At 53.5% G+C, this 10,944-nt stretch overlaps 1 protein-coding gene across 1 annotated transcript; it reads right to left on the bottom strand.

Annotated features, from left to right (window-relative positions):
- Positions 1–4,199: 4,199 nt before the first annotated feature.
- Positions 4,200–10,586, bottom strand: LOC104285678 (protein DENND6B-like). Its single transcript, XM_009884156.1, has 6 exons — positions 10,503–10,586; positions 9,483–9,536; positions 9,001–9,110; positions 6,185–6,287; positions 4,771–4,845; positions 4,200–4,429 (listed from the first exon to the last, which is right to left on the bottom strand). Exons 2-6 carry the CDS (start codon positions 9,513–9,515, stop codon positions 4,307–4,309), a joined length of 444 nt encoding a protein of 147 aa, XP_009882458.1. The 5' UTR covers positions 9,516–9,536; positions 10,503–10,586; the 3' UTR covers positions 4,200–4,306.
- Positions 10,587–10,944: the final 358 nt, after the last annotated feature.

Raw genomic sequence — 10,944 nt, 5'->3', positions numbered from 1 at the left:
CCTGGGCTGGGGGGAGGTGGCCCTGCCCAGGGCAGGGGGGTTGGAACTGGATAATCTTGAAGGTCCCTTCCAACCTAAACCATTCTATGATTCTAAACAGGCGTCTCCTGCCTCCTTCTTCCCTCAGGGATGGCTCTTGGCCAAGGCCATGTCAACAGTGATGAAGGAGCCACGGCTGGGGATGATTCTGCCAAGCCCTAGCTCCTCCACCACCACATAAAAATCAGCCCGAATGCTTGTTCACACCACCTCTACGTCTGGGGCTGGGAGAGCTCCAGCACCATCACCCGTGCAAAGATGAACCCTCAGGGGGTGTTGGTGGGGCCACACTCACCCCCATGGTGTCACCAGCAAGCACAAACGTCACATAACGAGCGTTTGGAGACCAGCTCAGGGCAAGAGCTGGGGTGCCATCGACAGCTGCCGAGGCTGGGGATGGAGACGGTGCTGAGATGGGCTCAAGTACCATGAGCAGAGGGGTGTGAGAGCCCACGAGGGCTGCGGTGGGGTGACAGGGGGACACGAGGAGCTGCCGCACGGGGAGGGGGCAGCACAGACTGACTGGGGCGCTGAGTTGGCAGTGGCTCCTTCCAGTGTGTCTACTGGAAGTGTCCCACCTGCTGCCCATCAGCGTGCTCTTCGGTGACTGCTGGGACTCCCGTGCCAGCAGAGATGGAGGTGAGGAGGGGGCGAGGAGTTGGAGTCATTGACGCGTTGGTTACGGCCAGCAGCACAATGCAGACATTGCTGGGGGAGGACAGGGACAAGGTCCCGGGCTCTCGGTACTGGCACGTGAACCAGGACTCACCAACAGGGCAGAGCGGAAGAGCCCGCTGGAAGGCGAGGGGGGCAGAGGGAAAAATGGACGGAGCGCAGAAGCCTCTGTAGGAAAGCGAAAAGGACAATAATGGGTGTGATCTGCAGGAAATAGGATCTGACCTGCTCGGGAGGAATGCAAAGCTAAACACACATAGTCGAGAGGAATAGCACCTGAAGGAGGATGTTTGGGCTGTTGAGGAATGGCTACAAGACGACGGGAAGATGAGCCAGCAGCTGCTGAGCGCTGCAGAAGAGAAGGGTGTGCGCTCATGCACCCACCCAGCTCCCGGCGCACCCCCGGGGCCGTAGGACCTGTGTGGGTACAGAAGACAAACGACTGGTGTGGTGTCAGGGCGGCACCGTGCACCCGCGTAGGATGGGAGGGATGAGTCGCTGCCGGGCAGCACAGCCGGTGTTTGCCCGGGCAAAGCACAAGTCACGAGGCCGAGAGGCTGCGAGCACCTTCGTCTTCCTCCTGCGGTACCAAGTGAGCACCGTGAGCGTTTGTGGCATGACCGTGGTGGTTGGGAGAGAAAATAATTAGGCTGAGGGTCGCTAGAAGAAATAGGAACAAACCCACTGCAAGAGCTACAGTGGGGCAAAGGCTCTGCAGGGAGAAACGGGAGCAAAGAAGGGGGGGAGAAGATGCGCAGCGATGGGCAGGACAAGTTGGGATCCCACTCCAGCAGGTTCCCAGAGGAAAGGAATGGCTGGAAAAGGGGAAGGAGGTTGGGGGAGCAGAAGAGAGGCAAAGCACAGGACTGTGAAAACACGGGTGGCTCTCCCCATCTCCTCGGCAGCACGATGGATGAGCGTGGGGCAGGCGCAGAGCTGATGCTGCGGGTTGGGCACCATCAGGGCACGCGGCGGCACCGGCACCCCCATCCCAACCCAGCCAAAGGGAAGGAGACAACCCAGCACCTCCGGAGGGTGTTAAAAGGAAGAGCAGCTGGCCAGGATGACAAAAAGCCAAAAATAAGCAGGTAGAAAGAGGTGAAGCGCTGGATCCAGGAGTGCCAGTGTCTCTGGAGAACCAAAACCCACCAAGGACAAACCCATCCTTGAAGGAATCATAGAATCACAGAATGCTTTAGGTTGGAAGGGACCTTCAAGATCACCTCGTTCCAACCCCCCTGCCCCGGGCAGGGCCACCTCCCCCCAGGTTGCTCCGAGCCCCGTCCAACCTGGCCTTGAACACCTCCAGGGATGGGGCAGCCACAGCTTCTCGGGGCGACCTGCCCCAGGGGATCACCGCCCTTAGAGTGAAAAATTTCTTCCTAACCTAAATCTCCCTTCTTCCAGTTTGAAGCCATTCCCCCTCGTCCTATCACCACCTGCCCTTGTAAAAAGGAGCGGTGACATAGCTGGGGAGGTAGGGAGAAACCAGTGTGCAACAGCGTGCACCAGCACACAGGAGCCAAAAGGACTTAAGGTCCCTTCCAACCTTGGCGATTCTATGATTCTATGACCCTCCACCCACGCAGCATCTGCGCTGCGGCTGCCTCCGACGTGCCGGGGTAGGGGTGCAGAGGGACAGGCAGCAGCAGGCGGGGGGCGAGTCGGCCTTTGCAGGGCTGGGCTTAGGGAACCCTACGGAGAAGTCTCCCAAAGGAGAGAGGAGCCTCCACGCTGAGCAAGAGCCCCGGACAGACGTCTAATGGAGACCGATGGCCACGAGTGACCAAACTCAACAGCACCTCTGCACAGAAACCCCAGTCCTAAACAAATAAATCTACTAAAACCCAAAACCAGGACGCAGCATGGCTTGTTTGTTGTTTTTTTTTTTTTTTAAACTAATATTTTCTACTATACATTAGTGCTTCGGTCCACCACCGTCACTGCAGAGCTATTGCACGGACGCACACACGGACTCTATGTACAGACTGTACACTGTAGGGGCAGGGCTGCCGCGAAGGAGCGCGGTACCGAATTCCTTACGACGGGCACGGACGGCCGCGGCTCCTCGCTCGGCCGCTTCCAGGCTGGAGGCGGTGGGAAACCGAGCAGCCTCCCGCTACCCCTGCACTGTCCCAGCCCGGCTCCGCGGGGGAAAATGCCAGAAGGGTTCAGCCACCTCCGAGTCTCCGTGACACCTCCCCAGCGCCGAGGCAGCGCCGCAAGGGGCAGGGACCGGTGGTGAAGCGGCACATCTTCCACCCCGCCGGCACCGGGGCCGCGACAGGTTTGTGCAGGGCTCGGCTGAGGTGATGAACTCTCCCGCCGTGGGCAAAGGGACACTCCAGGGCGGCTTACAGAGCAGGAGAGCATCAGGCTGCCAGACCCACCTCGAACCCGTTCTTTAGGCAAACATTCAGGCCCTGGCCAGGCGGGCAGACGGCGAAACGCAGTTACAGGAGCAGCAATCAACCCCGGGGTTACAGTAAATCCATTTCCGAGGCAGCTGGCAGAAAGCTTCTCTCTCAGGCAGAGGGCATCTGCCTCCAAAACTGGTAGCGGAGCCTCAAGTCTGTCCTACACTCAGCCCAGAGGAGAGCTGGAGAGGTTTCTCCCCACTGACCTCAGCGCCGGGCGAGCGGGCACCTCTCGCAGCGGGACCCACGCACCGGCCGCTCTGTGAGCTCCCGCCCGGCAAGGCTGACACGGGCCGTGAAAATCAGATTCTCCAACAGGTCTCATCGGCAAGTGGGCTGACCACGAGATACCTTGTTGCCCAAGGCAGGGCCCCAGCTCTCTTGTACGTTGTTAGAGCACACAAACTTGATTTTTCAAGCAGAATAAATTACATTTGGAGGCCAGCTCCTCTCTGTGGAGCTCCGGTAGCTATTGTCATTCACACAGCACCCTGCCACGATCCCTGGAGAGCTCTGGTCCTCGCAGATGCACCAGCCCCTTCCTCTTCTTCTCTGTCTCTGCCTTGGAGAAAAAACAACCGCATTCCACGACCAGCAGCATCCTCCCACTCCCGCCGCAGCTGAAGCTCTTGCCAGCATGAGTCAGGCTGCTGAACGGGCAGTGACAATTTTTCCACATCATTTGTATGTGGGGGACTAGCGTCTCTCTCGTTATCATCCTGAAAACAACTCCCCCCTGCGGGGCTGGTCCTGCTTCTTCCAGGCAGGATGACGGCATTGAAATGCCGCGAGCCCAAGCACTAGACAGAGATGGAGGTGTATATATGGGCAACGCGTGTTTTGCACAGCCTATCGCATGCTGCTGGAAGCCTGACTGTCACTTTCTGACCTACTAACAGCCACACGGGGAACAGTTTCTCCTTTCCAGCCCCCTAATCCAGCTCCCCAAAGCAGGACTAGATGGGGAACGGTGCACACAGTTCCCCGTTTCTGCTACAGTTCGGACCCACACGCCCACGTGCTCAAACTCATGCACAGTTGTGAGCGTGATCCGGATCAGGTCACGCCGGCTGGACCAGGGAAGAACTTTCCTTTCCAAAGGCACCGGCAGCTGCCCGCAGCTCGGAGCCGGGTGGGAGGGCCCTTCCTTCTCCAACAGAGTCCCTTCCCCGCGCTCAGTGGTGGTGCAGCACGGTCTGGAGATCCTCCGGCAAGGAGCCAATGATGGTGTCGATATACAGAGCCACGCGCTGCAGCGTTTCCTCCTTCACAGGGAGGTGCTGGCACCTGGCGCGTACCTACGGCGAGGGAGAGGAGAGAAACAGAGGAATGTCATAACAGCTCCCAAGTTCCTCTTTCTGCTTTGAGCAAACGTCACGTTGTCTCTTTAGCTCGGGGTACGAGACAACAGACAGGAACCTGTCACCTGAGCCTCGGGGAGATGAAAAGAGTCAGAACTTTGAATCCTTTTCTACACAAACACTCAAGTGTCACGACTGTCCCATTCGCCAGTCCTCCAAACCAGGGAGCGAGCACAAAGTTTTCCAAGCAACACGTGCGAGCCGTGTCCCTGGTCTCTCCCTGCCGCAGACATACAGACAGAAAGAAATGAGCGCAGGAAGAAGGCAGGAAAACTTACCAGCTTCTCACGAAGTTTTAGCACCAGGTCTACAATCTCCACCTCACTCTTGTCCTTCATCCAGGCCACGATGTTCTAAAGAGAGGGAACAGCTTTCCTCAGGGAGGTTTCTCCTTTACAGAAGCTTTTCTCAAAGAGCTAACCCTGAGCAAAGCCTGACATAAAAGGGAGAAGGAGGTTTCTCATCCTCTTTCACAACTCTGCTCGCAGCACTTAAGCCTAAATGAGCAAGACAGAGCTCTCGCCACTTTCTGACCATGGCAGCGTTCAGTTCTTCACTGCAAGAGAAGATCAAGGCAAGCGGCGTAACATGCAGGCAGCGCAGGGCTCCCCTCCTCCGGCCAGCACCCCGAATCTGCTGCTGTGCTCAGAATTTCACAGAATTCACAGAATTCACAGAATTGTTAGGGTGGGAAGGGACCTCTGGAGATCATCTAGTCCAACCCTCCTGCCAGAGCAGGGTCACCTACAGCACGTTACACAGGACAGCGTCCAGGCGGGTTTTGAATGTCTCCAGAGTGGGAGACTCCACCACCTCTCTGGGCAGCCTGTTCCAGTGCTCCACTACCCTCAAAGTAAAATTTAAATTTAAATCTATTTGCCGGAGTCAGACCTGTTCAAAAAGGACAGGGCTTTGGCATTCCCCACACCGTGCTCGAGGACCTGCACTGCTGAACAAGCAGCAAGCGCTGCAGCTGAAGATGCGCCGGGGTAGGACAGCAGAGCTCCTGGGACTGCCCCAGCGCCTGCTCAGCTTCAGGAACTGTACCAGCAGTCACCACTAAAGATCCTACCTATTTTCATTAGGCATTAAGGAAGCCAGCGACAGATGACGCTTCCAGTCTGGCACTCTGTTGGCTTGGGGAGGGCCTGACGAATGAAAAAGAGTTGGTGGAAGCGGGCAGAGCGGGACCTGCGCTGGCTCACAAAGCGGGGGAGCCGAGCTGCTCCTGCTCTTGTCCCCAACATGTGCTGCTGTTCCTGTGCACTGACAGACACGAGGCAGAGCTGCGATTCCCCAGGGCACAAAGCGCTGTCCCCCAGAGAATCGCAGAACGGTTTGGGTTGGAAGGGACCTTAAAAACCATCTCGTTCCACCCCCTGCCCTGGGCAGGGCCACCTCCCCCCAGCCCAGGTTGCTCCGAGCCCCGTCCAACCTGGCCTTGACCACCTCCAGGGATGGGGCAGCCACAGCTTCTCGGGGCAACCTGCACCGGGGGCTCACCACCCACTCAGGAGAGAATTTCTTCACAGTATCTCGCCTCAATCTCCCCTCTTCCACTTCCCATCCCTCAGTGCAGAGTCGAGAGGCCACAAGCAGGTACCACAAGGCAGCAGTGCCCTCACCGCCCAGGTTTCGGGCCTGAGAAGGTACCGTCTGGCGGTGGTTTTAATACCTGCAGCTGGAACATACCGCTTCGCAGATCGCCTCCAAATGAAGGGCCTCCAGCTTCTGGGTCATTTCCTTGTGCCTCTGACGGTACCAGCCATCAAAGTTGGGAGACTTGAAGAAACGCCTGCAGAGAGAGAGGTGACGCTGAGAAGGGGACAGGGGGTGGATCCAGAGAAGCGCGTCGGCTCTGTTGCACACAGATTCCCCTTCCTACTGCAGCAGACGCAGACCTGAGAGGGAAAGACATCCCGATTCACAGCGTCATCAGGGATGGCACCTGATTAGGAGCTAATACGCTCTTTTCGTATCTCGTCTGCTCCAGAGGCTTCTCTTCTGTCGGGCATTAGCGTGACAGAGCTGAGCAGCTTTAGCGGATTGTCACCACGAGCGGGGCAATCCCGCCAGCCTCGCGCCCTCCAGCGCAGCTCACACCTCAGCCAGCGCAAGGACCGGTGCTCTTTGCCCTCTGTAGCCTTATTTTGGCCCACTTTTCCTTCGGAGTTATGATAGCTGGGAGGGTTCAACATGGGAAGAAGTTCACAATTCACATTCCTCTGCCGTATCTTGCTTAATTCCTCTCCTTTCCTAATATTTACAGCTTCCAACCATTTGCTAGCACGGACGTAAGTCCCATATAATTGGTGATTTACATGTCTCCTACATAAACAAGGTATCATCTAGCCTACGTCAAAGGATGTGCACTTTACACCTCTCCAGTGCAGTACAGTAATAAGTCTCTGCTTTTACTGAGCTACGCAGGAAAATGAACAGGGGGCAGCACAATACCTGTTTTTATCTCACAGCATTATAGAATTTTAGATCAAACCCAAAATGGGAGTGAAAAGCCACTGAAAGACAAGTGGTGTGGCAGCAGGGAAAGGAAAAGGTGAGAAAGTTTAAGATGCTGTATAGAGCTGAGCAACAGCCCCTTTAGCAGCACGTCCTTTGCAGCCCCTCGATTAACAGTAGGGATGGCTCAAACGCTGTATTTCAGCATTTTCCTCTCCTGCGAGCGGCCCACTTCGTATCTCTTCAAGCGACTTCCCCCGGCTCCCTGCAGAGAGCACCTCACCAGCGCAACTCCGCTGATGTTTATGCAGTTTCTTTTTGCAGCCTTGAGGACTCTTGCTCACGCACTCTCCCCAGCTCGGTGGAGTCCTAAACCCAGCCAAGCTCTCGAGATGCCACTGTGATAGACAGACTTATTTTTTAATTGTTTGACTTAGGCACACAAGAAACAGCATACACACAAAATCTCACACAGTTAAGAGCCCTGGAATGCGTAAACTCCTGCACATGCACCAGTTGTCTGCAAATCTCAACCAATCTATGGAAACAGCCTGTTGTTTGCTACTGTTTTCCAAAATATTCGACATCCAAAATTAAATCTGTCTACCACACCCACACCATAAGGAGTGGAACTGCTGGTTTGCTGTTCAATATATTAAAGCCCAAAATGGTATAAACTTTATCACAGCAACAGAACATACTAATCCATGATTACTGTCTCTGCTCACTTTCTGGAATTTTTCCCCTTTTCCATACCCGTACATCTCCCATTTTCCTTCCCATTGGGTATCCAATTTCTGGATTTTTCCTACTCTTATTGTGATGTGTCTTCTCCATCCCATTTATAACTCGTTATCCTTTACAAAACCAATGGACAAACTCTCCTGCACGCTCTCTTAAATTCTTCCCCGAAGCAACCACATCCCTTATGTTCTAACAGCACTGCCATCACGCAGTAAAGATGAAATGGCCATCGTCCCGAATGCTGCACACACACACAGCCGCTCCTGCGTGAAGACCTGCAAGTCTTTACAGCCCATCTGCCCAGGACCGGACACTTCAAAAAGAAAGATTCCCTGGAGGACAATTAATGCCACAGCTGATGTCAGAGGCGAGTCTCCTTCTCCCCCAGCAGTGAGGTGGAGAGTTGACAGCTTCTAAACCCGACTGTATCTCCTCATTTAAGAGATTACGTAAAACACAGGACTAGTTCTGTCCTGCATTTGCTCTCCCTGACCATCACAGAATTCACAGAATTCACAGAATTGTTAGGGTTGGAAGGGACCTCTGGAGTTCATCTAGTCCAACCCCCCCACCAGAGCAGGGGCACCTACACCAGGTTGCACAGGACAGCGTCCAGGCGGGTTTTGAATGTCTCCAGAGTGGGAGACTCCCCCACCTCTCTGGGCAGCCTGTTCCAGTGCTCCACTACCCTCAAAGTAAAGAAGTTCCTTCTCATGTTAAGATGGAACTTCCTATGTTCAAGTTTATGCCCATTACCCCTCGTCCTATCACTGGGCGCCACTGAAAAAAGACTGCTCCCATCCCCCTGGCATCCTCCCATTAAGTATTTGTAAGTATTAATAAGATCCCCCCTCGATCTTCTTTTCTCTAGACTAAAGAGACCCAAGTCCCTCAGCCTTTCCTCATAAGAAAGGTGCTCCAGTCCCCTAATCATCTTTGTTGCCCTTTGCTGGACCCTCTCCAGCAGTTCCCTGTCCTTCTTGAACTGGGGAGCCCAGAACTGGACACAGTACTCCAGATGCGGTCTCACCAGGGCAGAGCAGAGGGGGAGGATGACCTCCCTCCACCTGCTGGCCACACTCTTCTTGATGCCCCCCAGGATGCCATTGGCCTTCTTGGCCGCCAGGGCACATTGCTGGCTCAATGTCACCAGTCAATCCGTTCTTCACAGCCATGAGTTTTTCAGGTTACCGGTCTCTGTCCTGAAACTCCCTTTTTGCTCCCAATTCTGATTCAGGACTTGACGTTCATGATAACCGGCACCAGCCGTTAGGGGATAAGGCAAGGAATTACCAAACTCCTACCTGTACAGGCCTAACCAGTCACCCTTCAGTACACAGGTGAGTTGGGGACCAGCATGCTCAAGGGTCTTCATGAAATCTTCCTGACGGAAAGGACGAATCTGCGGAGGATTCTGCACAACAGAAAGGCCATATTATGCGGCACCCAAAAGAAACGGGGGGGACGACACGAAATGAGGTCCATGTTTACAATGGAAGGGGCTGCACAAGGCAGACTCAATGAGAACAAAAATCGCATGAACACCTTAACCAGCCTTGCTAGAAAAATTCAAATCAGATTCACAATAGCTGAGCTTACTGCAAAACAGGAAGCATCTGTCCCAGTGTTTGTTTCAGCTTTTTTTCTTTTTAAAGGAGTAATAACCCTCTTCCTTCAACGAGGGAAGTTCACACAGAGTATCAGAGTACGTGATCAGCATATGGCATAACTATTCCCAGTCCCTGCAGTCAAAGGACAGCAGAAGCAATTGCAAAATTGAACATACCTTCCATGGAGTAATGGCCCTCTGCAGCGGCATCAGACTTGCAATATAATGCTCCTAAGAAGAAACACCCCCCCCAAAAAAAAAGAAAAGAAAAAAGGTGTTACAACAATTGAGGAGCCTCTTGTGTGGTCACCGAGTGCGACGGTCTTCTCCAGTGCATCACGGGCACAATCAACACTCTCCTACTCTGTTTTTTTTTCCTTCAAAGTTGCATTTTACGTGAGCCTAAGTGTTCCACCTTGTTTCCCATCAGGGGCTACGTCACAAAACTACGCGGCAAGAATCCTAAGCATGCCATGTGAGAAAAGGTCAGGTGGGAAGAAGTTGGCAGGAGGCACCAGGATCTGAGAAGACACTCTGTCCTCCTGTGTGCTACCTCCTAAGACGATGTAGAAAAGAAAGTGGAGGAGCCAAACTCGGCCAACTGGGCGGCCACCAAAAAAATCACCAGCAACCTTCTAGTGGGACTAGAGAGGGAAGGCCTTGAAAGCAAGCGTTGGCTAAGATCTGCCTTGGGGTGGTGAGCACCACGCGGACAGGCCTCAGGTTCTACCAAAATAAGCTCCACAGAAAAGCTTCCCAAAGCCAGAGGGGAGGATTTCACAGTGGCGATGGGTTCGACTCCAGCATTAGAGGGGAAGAGGAACGGTTTGGGCTCCTGTCCCTTCCCTATATATCTGCTTTGGCTACTCGTTGGGAAGAGTAAAGAGTTGGCGTTAGAATGAAATAACACAGAACACCTATTCACTGCAGGGACCAACCAGCGTTCTGTCTTTACACACGGTGTGCTGAATATCCAACCTGCAGACTTTTATGCTAATTACTGACATTTGCATTCAAGAGATATTTAGTTCCTTTCCATGGAGTAAAACATCTCTACGGAGTGCCACATCCTCAATCTGTTACGGATGCTCCGGTGCGGGTGAATAAAAGAGGGCAAGCACAAACTTGTCACTCAAGCATCTCCTGTTCACCTCCCCTCACCTTCCCACCACGCTGACAAGTCTCTGCTCAACTCACCAGAGGAATAATGAAACTCTGGGTGAGCTCCAGGAGGTGACGCCTCAAAAGGGCACTTTGGACTTCAGACGGGCGTTTCCGCTGAATCCCCTGCAAGCACAAGCAGCGCCTTCACAAAGGTGCTATTCTCTGTTATGCAGATAGACGCGGAATTTGCAAACACCGCAGCTATAAGAAACCAGTCCAGAGTAGTCTGGAAAACCGTACCGCCCAAAATACATATTCCACTCTCTAGCTGAACATACCACTCACATTTCGCTATGTAGAATCTGTTTTTTCAGACTTTTTTTTTTTTATTAGGATTGTTCTCATTTAGGTTATCGTTAGCGCCAGCATTTAATCTGTGATATTAAGTGAAAAATTTTAAAACTGGCGTGATAAACATGTCTAGGTATACTTGACTAAATTATTACACGCTGTAGAAAGTCTGTTCCTTTTGCAG

The sequence above is a fragment of the Charadrius vociferus genome, unplaced genomic scaffold (assembly GCF_000708025.1).
Source record: "Charadrius vociferus isolate BGI_N301 unplaced genomic scaffold, ASM70802v2 scaffold2594, whole genome shotgun sequence".
Taxonomy (NCBI): domain Eukaryota; kingdom Metazoa; phylum Chordata; class Aves; order Charadriiformes; family Charadriidae; genus Charadrius; species Charadrius vociferus.
Note: the sequence above shows the minus strand (reverse complement) of the source record. Positions and strands in the feature narration are given on the sequence as shown.

Coding starts and splice junctions, on each gene's coding strand:
- LOC104285678 (XM_009884156.1), bottom strand. CDS start 9,515: ATGCCGCTGCAGAGGGCCATTACTCCATGGAAG. Junction 6,288..9,000: donor GACTGGTTAGGCCTGTACAG/GTAGGAGTTTGG, acceptor CTCTCTCTGCAG/GCGTTTCTTCAAGTCTCCCA. Junction 4,430..4,770: donor TAAAACTTCGTGAGAAGCTG/GTAAGTTTTCCT, acceptor CCCTCGCCGTAG/GTACGCGCCAGGTGCCAGCA.